The sequence below is a fragment of the Spermophilus citellus genome (genome assembly GCF_964194105.1).
Source record: "Spermophilus citellus genome assembly, chromosome: 2".
Classification (NCBI taxonomy): domain Eukaryota; kingdom Metazoa; phylum Chordata; class Mammalia; order Rodentia; family Sciuridae; genus Spermophilus; species Spermophilus citellus.
The window spans coordinates 242,146,175-242,161,728 of NC_138183.1; the positions used below are offsets into that span (position 1 = coordinate 242,146,175).

At 36.6% G+C, this 15,554-nt stretch overlaps 1 protein-coding gene across 1 annotated transcript; it reads right to left on the reverse strand.

The window, feature by feature from the left end:
- Positions 1-5,027: 5,027 nt before the first annotated feature.
- LOC308639102 (olfactory receptor 5G25-like) lies at positions 5,028-5,960 on the reverse strand (the record flags this gene model as incomplete). The annotated part of the gene is given in 2 exon segments (XM_081277115.1): positions 5,028-5,672; positions 5,676-5,960. Coding segments are annotated over 2 exon segments (930 nt in total).
- Positions 5,961-15,554: the final 9,594 nt, after the last annotated feature.

Sequence of the window (15,554 nt, forward strand, 5' to 3'; positions counted from 1 at the left end):
TTAGTAGAATTTCATACAGGTTAGATAAAATCTTATCTTTCACACTAAATCTTCATAACATGAACTTCTGAACTTGGGGCTATGTGCAAGATTTCTTCTTAGACTTGAACATATCTACATATTGTCTGGTATCTTGTTAAAATGTAAGTTCTGATTCAATTGGTGAAGAGTAAGTCTGCATGGGCTAATAAGTTCCCAGAGGATGCCAAGCCTATACTTTGAATAGGAAGGATATGATAGGTAAGAGGAAATAAGAGCCCCACAGGGCAATTCTGATGCTAGATCTGTTTCCAAGTAGCATTACCTTACTTTGGGAGGAAGCCTTACATAAAACAATAATGTGTACAATGTACCCCCTGCTCATCAGCGGAAAACGTATTCTCATGTCTCAAAGTAAGCGTCTGGAGAGCAGACAACTAAATCTGAGTTTTCTGATTGATTCTGATCCTGAATCTTCAGACACACCCATGATTGACAAAATATCTTTCTGCCTTTTTAAGAGTGGGGTAAAATGTCACTTATTTTTTGAAAGACTGCTTGAGTTTAGCCACTCATACTTGATTTACTTCCCAGTTCCAATGTGATAGTTCCTCTCATTTTCTAGGGCAGACAGGGAAAACACTGCTTTGGAACATGTGAATAAGTTTTGTCATATAGGAACAGATATTTTCTGAGCCCATCCTAACAAGAGAGGTTGAACCAAGAAATACAACATTGATGCTGCATTTTTAAACTTTACCAACAAACAACACTTGAATGAAAAAGACCATAATTCTTAAGTTCAGTGCTCAGTGAATTATTACCAGATAAAAATACCCATATAACCATCACTCACATCAGAATGGACAATCACCACCACCCATCCTCTGTTACTCATATATTTTAAAGTACTGCTAGTATTCCATGATACGAATATCGCACAAGTGATTTATTATTTTACTGTTATATTCTTGTAAATATACCAGGGATCAAATTGCAATTGAACTGTCAGGATGAAATTATACCAGAGAGAGTTAAAAAAAACAGGAAATATTTTATTCAAAACCACTGCAATAGAAAAATGACATTGAACGCAGCTTTTCTGGAATAAAATGTAGAAGAGTTTTTAAACACTGGAGACAGCTAATGAGTGCACTGGCGTATTAAGAAGGAGGTCGGTCAACTTGATTAGACCATCCATTTACTAATTGCCAAAACCCAAAATTAGGCACCTATTTTCTCACAGACACTGGAGGACAGGGCACACTTCCTTAATGATTGATTACATATTCAAGAGACAACTCCAAAGTCCTTGAGAAAGGTACTTCTGCATTGTATAACTGAGAGGAGGACAGGAAAAGATTCACGCCTCAAAGAGACCTAGAAAGAATGGACAATTTCTAGTTTTCTAAAGTAAATATTCCAAGGAAAGGGAGGTCAAAGATCTCTAGTCAAGAAGTAGCTTGCCAGGCTGGGGATGTGGCAAGCCTGCGGCCCGGGTTTGATCCTCAGCACCGCATACAAACAAAGATGTTATGTCCGCCGAAAACTAAAAAATAAATATTAAAAAAATTCTCTCTCTCTCTCTCTCTCTCTCTCTCTCTCTCTCTCTCTCTCTATCTATCTTTTAAAAAAAAAGAAGTAGCTTGCCTAAAGTTTAGTCAAGCTGAAAGTCACAGTAAGGTGATCTTGGTTGATAAGATACATCTCAATTAAAATGGCATGATAATCCAAGTTTTCTAAGCGAATAGTGTCAAACCCCTAAGTAGTGTATGAGAGCCAATAATAATAATTATAGCTACTCGATGAGGATATAATAGTATCTCATTGCCTGTTTAGTTGTAATTTCCCTGATTTCAGGTGAAGTTAACAACTTTGTAACATTAGCGTGCCTAACCTGGTGTACTTTTTCAATAGGATGCCTGTCTTTTTTTAAATCACAGTAAAATTCATATATCCTAAATAAGCTAGCTATGTGTATTATAAATATATTTCCCACTATGTGGTTTATGTGTTCATGATCTGAATGGTGACTTTCGATGTATCAAAATTAGATTTAACATGGTTCAGGATATCATATCAATATTTTCCTTCAAGTTTAGTGTTTTTGTATTCTGTTTAAAAAAATACATTTCCCTACCTCTAGGCACCACCACAGATCCTAAATAGACTCTCTGATAGTGTCTTCTACATTGTTCTGGTCCCTGCTGTTCACATCTTGACCTCCACTCCACCCCACCTAGTGTGTTCTTGGTTTGTGCTGAAAGACAGGGGTAAACTCCATTCATTTCATGCAAACATCCAATGGGTCTAATACCATGTTTTAAAAATCTCTTCATTCCCTGTTACCTTGCCATAAATAAAGTGTTTATGCACAGCATCTGTGTGTACTCTAATTATAAAGATAATGCATCTGTACTCTCTGCAATGCTAACAGGGTCCTTGGTCTATTCTTGATCCTTTCTTGACTACTACATATTCATAAGTCTATATCCACCTTGATTTTATTCCTCAAGAGCAATTTGGATATTTTGGTCATTTATATTTCCATATAAACTTTTCAATCATCTCAGTGTCTTAGGAAACTGTAGGCCTGGACTCATTCTATATTCTTTCTTTAATCTTGTAGAATATGACTTGACTGCTTCTGCTTCCATGATATGGGTGTTGATGTTTCGTCATGGTTTGTCAATGTGTCATCCCCATGTGACCACCTATGGCCCGTTTTCCTTAACCTATTCTTACAGTCCATTCTTACATACAGAAATACTGGAGATAAAAATTTCATATGTTCTATAAAACATGTGCTAATTATAACTTTATCCAACAAGTTTTCCGGATCCCAAGCAATCAGAGCAATCACTCCCTTTGAAATTCAACAGCCTAAGACTGTGTGCCAGGATAAACAGGAGGATTGCAAGTTTGAGGCCCACCTTAGCAACTTAGCAAGGCCCTAAGCGACTTAGAGAGACCCTGTATCAAAATTAAAAACAAATAGGGCTGGGGATGTGGCTTGGTGGTTAAGCATCCCTGGGTTCCATTCCGGGTATAGAGAGAAAATAGAAAAAGTGCAATGGAATAACTTTTTATCTTAGGCAACCAAGAATCACCTGTTGAAATGGTAACAAGATTTTTAATAAGCCACAAACATGATAATGTTTTTTAGTACTCATATAGTTCACAGTAAATCGCATCTCCCAACACACCATTAAGTAATCTTTCCCTTATTTCAACCCTCTCCATTCCAAAAACACCCATAATATACAGCAGAAAGGAAAATATCCTGAAAATTAGAAGAAACAGTGATTTAGCAAATTTCAATCCCTCTTCTGGGAAACACAACTTCTCTGTCACCATTTTGTGTAGGGTCCTTTCGTCCTTCTCTTATCCAAACAATGATAGCAGACTTCATGGAAAGCCACCCAGAAAAACAGATGGTCTTCATCATTCTCAATCCCTACCCTTTTTAAAGACATTTCTGTCACTACTCTTTCTAAAGTATAAAATCTTACATTCTATCTTGATTCTTTGATATTTTGACACAGAAATCTTTATAATCAAATTTATTTTGTTGTTTTTTAATCGCTTGTTTTTCCAACTCTTCTAATCTCTAAATTATATGAATACTTCTATTCCCACTCAATAGGCATAATAATGACTGGCACATAGTGGAAACACAAAGTAATATTACACTAATTCACAATTGTAGAGTTCATTGAATCTCATTCCACCTTACATGAATAGCATCTATCCCAAATATTTCCCCAAATCATTTGTAAAGACAGCCAGCATTGGGTGCAGAAAGCATGATCAATAAACAAAGTAAAAAAAAAGAAAGAAAGAAATTCTAGGTTATTAAGGCTTCTTGCAACCTTCAAGTTCTATAGAGTAAAATTAAATTTCTCTCAATGAAGGTCTTCAAAGGAAAGGCAAAGTGGGGCTCTTGATGAGTCATCCATCTGTGTCAATCACACATTCCCCTCATTTCTTGCACCAGTTGCTATATTCCCGTAAAGGAACACAAAAATAGGGTTGAAAAAATATTATATTGGGAGGGAAAAACATGAAATCAATTATTAAGGTCATAGGAAATAAATTGACCCTTCATGGCTATCAGATTTGTCATCTCTAAAATGTTAATTAATGCCCTACCAGAAACACAAAAACCAATAACGATAGTAATACCTACTTCATGATTTTTTTAAAAAATGCACTTCAGGCTGTATTTTATGTACATAAATCATGAACTTGGGTGGCAGAATCCTGACAAGGTGTTACTATCACCGCAGTGCATATGAAGTAAAAGGTCTTCAAAAAACATTTACTCCAAACATACAGATAGTTTTACAAAGTGTCAGGGTTCCATTATAGCAGAACAATACCATATGTAACCATTTATATTTTAAAGGACTCAAGAAAAATAAAATTTTAAAAAATTTGAAAATAAATTAAAACACACACACACACACACACACAAGACCCAGCTCGCAGGACTTGGTTCTGAGTACCAGCACTGAAGTACTATTAATCTCATAGGTTATGATTTTTTACATTTATTTAGGTTTTATTTTATTTTATTTTTTTTTAAAGAGAGAGTGAGAGAGGGAGAGAGAGAGAGAGAGAATTTTTTTTTAATATTTATTTTTTAGTTCTCGGCGGACACAACATCTTTGTTTGTATGTGGTGCTGAGAATCGAACCCGGGCCACACGCATGCCAGGTGAGCGTGCTACCGCTTGAGCCACATCCCCAGCCCATTTATTTAGGTTTTAATAAAGAATATTGATTTCCTAGTCATAAATGTAGGCATTATTTTCTGAATTTGATGATTATACAATCTCCCCCATCTCAGTCTGAATTTCAAAATCTCATTCTTGCTGATGAAAACACTGAAATAATAAAATTTGACCAAAGATTTTATAAGACCTAGCAATAAGACAACAATAAAGAGGGAATGTCATCTTAAAATCTGGACTCCTGTCACCCAGTCCAGTGGTTTGGGCTCCATCCCATGTTACATCTTCCCTGTGGTACAATCGGAACCCTACTCTATCTGCCAATAAGAATCTTCCTCCTCTCCAACACTCTTCTGAATGAATCTTTGACCTCCTTGTTTCTCAGGATGTAGATTAGTGGGTTCAGCATGGGAATCACTGTGGTGTAAAACACGGAAATCACTTTATTGATATCCAGAGAGAAACTAGAGCCTGGACGAACATAGATGAAGAAAAGAGTCCCATAAAGGATGGAGACAGCCGTCAGGTGGGAAGAGCAGGTGGAGAAGGCTTTGCTCCTGCCAGCAGCAGAGCGGATCCTCAAGATGGCGACCCCAATGTGAATGTAGGACACCAAGATGATCACACCACTGAGGACTCCAAGGGCTCCAGCCAAGGCAAAGAGCAAAATTCTATTGACCTGGGTATCCGCACATGTCAAAGAGATGACAGGAAGAAGGTCACAGTAGAAGTGATTGATGATATTTGGACCACAGTATGGTAGGCAAAAGGCCAAGGTTGTGTGGTTCATGGCACTTATAAATCCCATGGCATAAGGCGCTGCCACCAGCTGCACACAGACACCCTGGGACAGGATGAGTGTATACAGCAAGGGCTTACAGATGGCTATGTACTGGTCATATGCCACGGCAGCCAGAAGGAAACATTCTGTCACTACAAACTGAATGAAAAACCAAAACTAGGCAGCACAACCCAAGAAAGAGATCACTTTTTTCTCCACAAAGATGTCAGTCAACATCTTGGGAGAGGAGCAGGCATCCACAAAGGACAAATGGCTGAGAAAAAAGTACATGGGGGTTTGGAGTCGAGAATCCATCCAAATGAGGGTGATCATGCCCAGGTTTCCAAGGAGAGTAACAAGATACACTAGGAGGAAGGTCAGGAAGAGGAGCACCTGGTACTCAAGTGAATCGGTTAAGGCCATGAAAAAAAATTCAGTCACCAAAGTTTGATTCCCAGAATCCATTTTTTATTTAATCTGCTGAGAAAAAATATAAGACATTTTTATATAATCCATTCTAATTAAAGGCTTTTTAGCTTTGCACCTGAATTTTACTTGTTTTTTTTGTTTTTTCTTTTTAAATCTACACAGCATAGGCTGACAGGCAACCATGTGAGTTCTACCCCGGAGGACCTGCTAAGTCTCTGCTAACCATCTCTGTGTCTGAGTTATTTACTGAACCTCCCTGGGTACTTCAGTGTCCTCTATAGTCAAAAGATGATTTGGGGGGCTGGGGTGTAGTTCAGTGGTAGAGCACTTGCCTAGCATGTGTGAGGCACTGGGTTCGATTATCAGCAACACTTAAAAATAAATAAATAGAATAAAAAAAGTTATTTTTTTAAAAAATATGATATTTGTCCAGAGTTGGAATTTTGCAGCTAGAAGTGAAATGTGGAGGCTCTCTAAGGGAGGTCCTCTCACTTTTCCATGTTACTTATCTCAAAACACCCATTTCAGAGAAAAGGACATTCCACAAAAATCTATGAATCCAAGCTGGTATCTACACTCACTCCAGATTAAGTATATCTAGGTACGAATAATGTAACCTCCTTTCTGCTCTTTTAGATTCTATAGAAACAGCCAAATTGTACAGAAGATATCTATAGATGTCTCAAGGACAGGAGGGAAGGCTGAAACAAGGGTAACAGAGCTTTGGGACAGGATCAAACAGCTCACAGTCTCTCTTTTGGGACACACATTGTAATACATCTCATCCCCTCATGTCACAATACTCATTAATTCAGTTACTCTCCACTGAATTTTGAAATCCATCAAAGAAGGGATCAATCAATCCTTAAGTACTGAGGGGTGTTGTCACCCAATCATTGCTGCCAGGTACTTGCGAGAGACAAATAAATATTTGAAGAAAGAAGGGCATACCTGGGCATTTATCTGAGAGAAATAAAGACTTATATGCACATAATAACTGTACAGAACTTTTTACAGCTGCTTCACTTATATTATCAAAAAACTTGAAATAACCCTACCGTCCTGTAACTGTTGAATGGTTACAGGACAATGAACATACTAAGGTGAACCAATACCTTAAGTGAATCTCTAAGGAGTATTTGTGGTGGTGACATAGCATGTCCTGACTGTGGTTATGTTTAAATAAACCTGTGCATGTGATAAAAATGGTGTGGAACTATACACACATATCAGATGGACATTCTTTTCCAGGTTTTAAATATGTACTACAATTGCTGGAGATGTAGTCATTGGTGAAAGTGGACGTAGATACTGACGATCTCTGGGTGTTATCTTTGTGCATCTTGTGAATATTTTTTAATAAATAATAAATGCTAAAAATTTAAAACAAAGAAAAAGGAATGAAAGATCAGGGAGAAGAGGAGTAAGGGAAGACACTGTGAAGACAGGAAAGTTGAGGAAGGGTGGCATATATGTGGGGCCTTGAAATTTTCATAACAATTTCAGTGAAAAGTCCATGAAATCTATGAATTAAGCTGGTAACCTCTTTTTTGCTCTCTTAGATGTGAAACCACAGAAGATATTCATGAGATTTATATGAAACACTATTGAAAATAATGTAACAAATCCCCCATCTCCCAGGTAAAAAAAATTTATAAAAGATTGTGTCATCTAAATATATAGATAGCTGGATATACAGATATAGGTATAAGTATAGGTATAAATATAAACACAGATACAGATATAGATAGATTTTTTTACTGTACTGGGGAGTGGACTCAGTCCACCGAGTTACATATCAAGACCTTTTCATTTTCTTATTCTGAGACAAGTTCTCATTAAATTGTCCTGGCTGGCCTCTCAAATAGCAGGAACTGTTCCTGTGTGCTACTGTATCCTGCTGGCTAAATGAACATTAATGAAAAGAAAAATTACTGATTTCTTGTAGTATCAGAAGCAACGGAGGTTGGATAAGAAAAATCCTGGGGAGATATAATTTAAGATTAATCAGAATATCTACATCTGAGTAGTAAAATGTTTCAACATGTCATGTTCTCATGTATTCTATATATAGAAAATAATATCAAGTCCTCCATATTTTTAGTATTTATTTTAAAAGAGAATGGAAAGAAAATATTTTAAGTGACACAATGAACTTAAATCATGGGAAAAGAATACATAGTTGATATACACAGCTTGGGGTTTTTTCATTTGTTCTTTTTAGTTATATATCACAGTAGAATCTATTTTGATATATTTAAACAAGCATGAAATTTATCAATATTCTAATTAGGATCCCAGTCTTGTGGAGGTACATGATGGTGAGATTCACTGTGGTGTATTCATATAGGTACACAGGAAAGTTATATCCAATTCATTCCCCTGTTTCTCCGATTTCTCCCTCCTTGTCATTCCCCTTTGTCTAATACACTGAACTTGTATTCTTCCTCTACACATTTTTACATACAACTAATATTTTTCTGTAAAAACACAGTTAATGAACTATATACAAAATTGATACGAAATTGTGGAGGGGGAAAACTATTAAGCTATTTTTTCCCCAACTTTAGGTAAGTCAAAGATTTCAATAGACAAAAACCATAAGGTCACATGATAACGTGACTTAGTTCATGAGCAGAAGCAGAATAAACGAAGCATGTTCAGAGGGTGCTTTCCTGTTTCCCTTATGTAAGCTGTGCATAGTGAAGAATAGGACCTGGAGATGCCAAGTCCTCTTCAGTTTCACCTTCTATGAGCCCCAAAATCTTCCATCATGAATCTCTATGTCTACGCCAGACCCCAAATTCAACCAAAATGCAGATTGTTAAATTCATAACCCAAAACACCAAAGAAGGCAGACTAAATTCAGAATTGTTCTCCTGATGATCTTAGTAATGATGTTTTCCATTTTTCTTAATATATTTTTGCACTCCTGAGTTCGCGGATGCAACTTAGGAACCAAGTTCATCTGTCTCTTTGAGGAAGCAAACCCCGCTTTTGTCAAGCTGAATTACAAAATGAACATTATTTCAGCTCTGAAAATGAATTACCCTGAAATGCAGACTTGTCCGTTTTCTGTACTTCTTCAGATGTACAGGAAGACAGTACAGGAAAACAATATCTTCAAAACTAAGCCTTACAGTAGCACCTTTAAGAACAGTTTATTAACTAGTGCTACAAAGCACACATGAGAGATTTTCCAAAGACCTCTGACTAAATGGCAGCCAACTCCCCAAGGAAATAGAAGCTCAAGAGATTGGGTCTCATAGGGAAGATATTGACGTTACTTTTTTTAATTATTTTTAAAATATTTTTTAGTTGTAGTTGGACACAATACCTTTATTTTATTTATTTATTTTTATGTGGTGCTGAGGATTGAACACAGTGCTCCATATGCTAGGTGAGTGTTCTGCAATGAACCAAACACCAGCCCCTTGATGTTATTTTTTAAGAAAATATTTTTGAGAGTTTTAAATCTACTGCAACTATACATGATAGGGCCATCTCCCTTGTAGGCTACCTCTACCTTAGAAATTCTAGTTTTAAGCCTTCAACAGCTGCATAATGATGATCCCTTAGCACCATGCAGATCTGAGAATTCTAGAAGAGAAACTTGCTTTGGAGAAATTGCATAAGAGGAGTTTCATGGCACTCCATGGTAGGTACAGGAGTGATTAGGTGAATACGCTTTCAAAAAACTCCTTAGAAAGTACACAGAGGGTTTGAAAATAGTCCCCTGGAGGTGATGAATCTCAAAGGAAGGCTAAAATATAAGGAAGTAAAGTTAAAATGAACTGGGGTTTTCATGAAGCAACAGGCATCTAGAAATTTAGACATCTTTGACAGATAAAGGGTTGTCCACTTTGGCTGTCTAAAAATTTCAAATTTTTAGTTTGAAAACAGAGTTGAGCCTAAATTTGATTGTCATTAGGTTAAATAATTTGAACTTTTTTTTTCCCATTGCACCAGGGATTGAACTCAGGGGTACTTACCATTGAGCCACGTCCCTAGCCCTGTTTTGTATTTTATTTAGAGACTGGGTCTCACTGAGTTGCTCAGGGCCTCACTAAGTTCCTGAGGCTGGCTTTGACCCTGCAATCCTCTTGTTTCAGCCTCCCAAGCTGCTGGGATTATAAGCATGTGCCACAGCACCCAGCAAGAATTTGTGTTTTTTTGTTTGTAAATAATTTGGAGTCTTCCAAGTTGTTTCAGAAAACAGATGATATGCATTCAGATAAAATTGCCATAGGACATTACTATTACCACTCATAGTGTTTATCATAAATGACACTTTCTTCTAAATGCTTTGAGAAATCTCCTTATTGAAACAGCATAAGAACAAGGAGAAGATGAATAGAGACCTGGAATCTCCTACCTCTCCTTACCCAGTTCATTTTTTCTAGCAAAGCAGGATCCTACCTCAGAATCTTTGGTCTTCTTTCTTCTGCTTAAAATATTTTTCTCTCCATGGAGTTACAAAATTTACTTCCTCGTTTCATTCATATTTCTGCTACAATACACCTCAGGAAGGGATTCTCAGAGCCAAGATTGTTTTTCTGAACTATGCTCTCTCTGTCTCTACCTAGATTTTGAGGACTCTATCAGAGTACCATTAACCAGATCCTAGCCTCATTAACTTTCTGTCTCATTACCTCGTTCTCTTTTTCTTTGGAGAAATGATAATATATAACAATGAATTTTATTGTGTCCACCCACTTCATAAAAACAAGCATAGAATGTGAAAGCCTTTCTCTCCAGAGAAAGACTTAAAACTAAGTCTACAGGAAATATTTCTACAAAGGCTTTAAATAAATAAATGATTCTAAAAATGTTGCTACAGGAAGAAGAGTCAGGAGATCAATATAACTTCTTTTAGAAGTTTGATAATGAGAAACTCTTCTGAGATTAGAAAGGCATTACTGCTATTTCCTTGAGATGCACTTTTAGGAAACTCAGGCCTGGATTTTGATTTGTGAAGGAAAAAGGAGTTGAGCCAATACTGAATTCTGAGTGCCAGATTCTGTTTTCAGAACTGTTCTACATTTTCCTTGACTTCAATGACACTTGGTCCTTGCTTTTGTCCTCCTGTGGCTTCTGTAATATATTTACACCAAGATCATGAGTGACCCAAGAGATTCTGATCTTATCTCAACACACAGACCGTGGGGTTTCGCAGGCCCTAGTGGAGCCCTACTCCCATTTCTCCTATGTTTTCAGAGAAGATCTAAGTTTCCTTTTGACTATTCCAGGCTTTGCTGTCTTTTTTCATTCCTTGCCTGACCTTGGGTCCTCTGAGAGTTCCAGGAAGATGGACACAGGGTTGTGCATCCACATACCATTTACGGAAAAACTTGCAGCCCAAATACAGAATGTGCAACAGAGGAGTACTATATACTGTGACCTCACCTCTACAGGTCTGAGATGAATTGTTGATTTTTAAATTTATGGAGCTTTTTAAGTCTTTGTTAAGATGGATGGGTGACTTCTAAGTTTCTTACATGCCAGTCTGATGCTACTTTTTAAGCTTTTGTTGACAATAACAGCAGTCTTTACAGAGAGTTGCACAAATCTTAGGGACACTGCTCAGTAAATTATTAGATAGTCAACACATGTATGTAGCCTCCAGCCACATAAGAAAATAGAGCATCACCACCATCAGCATCCAATGAATGTATTTTGTGTGTGAAATTCATCTGTTGTTAAATAAACCTGTAGCCTATAAATTTTTATTGCTGATAGTATTTCATTATATGAATATTCCACAGAAGTTTTACCTATTATTTTGTTATTAGGCATTTGAATTTTTTTACAGATTTTCACCATTGTGAATTTTTCTCAATAAGCATCCTTATATACATCTTTGGTAAATGTATTTATTTTGGGAATATGCCTGGGAATTTATTTGGGGACTTTGCCTGGGAATCACCTCATTTGGTTAAACTGTCAAATATAAATTGCACCAGACAGAGTTAAATAAGCAAAGGAAATTGTCTTTCTTGAAACAATTACAATGGTGGATGTAATGGTTAATCTGATTTTTCAACTTGATTGGATTAAGAGACTCCTGAGATTAAGAAGATGCTGGGTGTCTCAATGGGAGTGTTTCTAAGAATGACTGGTGTGTGGAACAGTAGATGGAAGCAGAGTCTCACTCTTAAGTGTGGGCAGAACTCTCCAATAGGTTAGAGGGTTGGATGGAACAAAAGCTGCAAGAACAAGGAAACAGCACCTGACATGATCTTGATTCTTCTCGAACAGGTTCTTGATTGTTGCTGTGATCAACTGAGAATATCACACTCCAGCTCCTTCACTCTTCCAAAGCAGACTCTGCCCAGTGACTCTCCAGGGTGTTTGCAGGCCTTCAATCCTGTACGGGGGATGTATCATTGATTCCTCTGGTTCTGAAGCTTCAGCTTCTTAGACTGAGAAGTTACTGGTTCCACCAGGTCTCCTGCCTGCAGACAGCTATTATTGGACTATGCAGCTCTGGTTATGTAAGCCAATCAAATAAATCAAACAGGAGATTTTATATATTATTTTATATTATTATATATAATCTTCTGTTTGAGATATATATATCTATATAAATATATATAAATATAAATATATATATATATATATATATATATATATATATATATATACATATCACCTTCTATGAGCCCAGAAATCTTCTATCATATATCTCTGTGTCTATGCCAGTCCCCAAATTCAACCAAAATGCAGATTGTTAAATCCATAACCAAAATCATCAAAGAACCCAGATTAAATTCTATATATATATAATTTTGGTTCTGTTTCTCTAGAGAACCTTAGTACAGTGGAGTATTAGTAAACTCACTTCTACTGGAACAAACCTAGACTTTTTAGCTTCTGGAGAGAGCTACTAAAAAGTACTGAAGAATATTGAAGGGGTGGGAGGGTGGTCCATGCAATTAGGCCATCTTCTTGCTACTTTCCAAAAATTGAAGTTAGATTTACATTCTTACATTCTTACATTACAGACACCAGGATTTAGGGGCCTGAACCCTCTTCATTATGTTCTTCCAGAGATAGCTCTCGGGTCCTTAAGAAAGATATTTCTGGGTCATAAAACTATCAAGAGAATGGGAGATTTATTTTTTAGACATATGTATTTATGATTTTAATTTTTTAGTAAATGTCCTAATGAAAATGGTGGTCCAGGGCCATAGTTAGTATGAAAATTGTCTAAAGTTCAGCTGAGGAGCATTGTAAGGCAGTCTTGGGCAATGGGAGATGTGCATGTTAAAATGGAGTGATAATACAGGTTTTTCAAAGGGTAGCAACACATATTAAAACCTAGTGTCCTAAAGGCAATAATTATAATTTTGGTCATTCTGATGAATATGTGATGGTATCTTATTGCATGTTTAATTGTCATTTCTCTGATTTCTAGTGAAGTTGAACAACTTTGCAATATTCAAATGGTTAGTTTGGTGTACTTTTCCACTGGATTGTCTGTCATTATTTTTTTAATTATAGTATAATTTAAATATCCTAGATATGCAACCTACATGCACTGTAAATATGTTTTTCCACTCTGGGGTTCCATGTTTATGATATTAATGGTAACTTTTGATGTATCAAAATTAGGTTTAACACAGTGCAGTTAATCAATATTAACCTTCAAGTTCAGTGATTTCTGTACTCTTTTTAAACCTGTCTTTCTATGAGAAGGTCTTAACACATATAGCAAATATATTCTCTAATATTAAACTCTATGTGCTTCATGTTCTTCCTTTCATATATCAATGTCAATTTCAACTGGAAATAATATTTCTTGTCAGATAGGGTACAAATACAATTATTTTCATGTAGACATATTGAACACTCTGCTTTGTAATCCTGTTTTCTTACTATCCTTGACAGAAATAAAGAATTCATGCATGGCATTTATTTATTCTTTAATAATAAAGCTATTAGCATACATTAGCTAATGCATCTATACTCTCTACACTGTCCCATTGGGCCCTTTTTTCTATACTAGATTTGTCTTAACCACTATATATTTATAAATCTATATTCAGAAAAGGAAGACATCCCTCTATGATATTATATAAGATTAGCTTGGCTATTTTAGTCTTTTGTATTTTCATATGAACTTCAGAGTCATCTCACTGTCTTAGGAAGATCCAGGCCTGGACTCATTCAATATTGCTTTTTTAATCCTAAGGAATATGACTTCACCACTTCTACTCCCACTATAGGGACATTATATGTTTCAGCCTGGCCTGGCAATGTGCCACCACACACAGAAAACAAACCCTTCTTCCTAGTCTGACATTCCCTTCTCATTTATGAAGGTAGTGGAAGTCAAAATTCCATGACTACCATGACGGACATGTTGATTATAATCCTATCCAGATTGCCTTTCCTGATCCCATGCAATCAGAACATCCAATCCCTTTGAAACTCAACAGCACCTGTTCTTCTCTTCTCTCCCTTAGATACCACCATGTATTATCATTCTCTATTTGGGCTTTATTTTCTTTGCTAAACAATACTCCCACCGTGCAAAGATCATATTTTAATGGTTTCAACAGGCAGTGTCAGAAGTCCTACTATATATACACTTCTGTGTTCCAAGTTGTTGAGCAAATGAATATGATAATTACACAAATTACCCTATAATCAATGCAGTTCATGAAAAATGTTTCTGTATTTTTCAAATTAAAATACATTTAAATAAAAAGAAAGTGATGTTCAGAACACATTTGCAAACACTATCTTTCTCATGTGTTCTTCTTTTGCCTCGGATGATTATCTTTCATAGCTTTACACTAAACTCTTTTTAGTTGAGGAGTTTTATATAATTTTTTTAAAGAGAGAGAGAGAATTTTTTAATATTTATTTTTTAGTTTTTGGTGGACACATCTTTATTTTTATGTGGTGCTGAGGATCTAACCCTGTGTGCATGCCAGGAGAGAGTGCTACCGCTTGAGCCACATCCCCAACCCCAAGTTTTATATAAATTTTAAGGTTTGGATATTAGGTTTTGATATAAAGTGCTCCCCAAAATGTTTCTGTATTAATGCAGAACTATTCAGAGGTAAAAAAAAAAAAAATGATCAGATTGTGAGAGCTATAGCCTAATTAGTTCATCCTACTTTGAACGACTGACTGGGTGGTAACTGTAGGCAAGTGTGGCATAGCTGGTGGAAGTGACATGCATGCTCATGTGCTTGCTCTCGCTCTCTCTCTCTTTCCCAGCTTCCATGATGTTCTGCTTCACCTCCAGGCCCAGAACTAGGGAACTGACTGCTTTTGGACTGTACTTCTTAAACTGTGAGCCAAAATAAACTATTCCTCTTCTAAGTTCTTCTTTTCAGGTCTTCTGATCACATTCATGAAGAAGAGCTGACTAAAACCTGAGGTGTCCTGCCAAGGCTTCGAGCTTCTTCTGATGATGCAGGAATATTTGGAGGTGGAATAATTGGATTTTGAGAGCTATAACCTGATCTGTCCATCCCAGTTTGAAAAGACTAGGTGATAAACTGTAGGCAGGTGGGCATGAGTGGAGGAGGTGGGTCACTAGGGGCATGCCCTGGAAGAGTACATCTTCCTTGCAGCCCCTCTCCCTTCCCTTCCTCTCTGCTTCCTGGCTGCCGT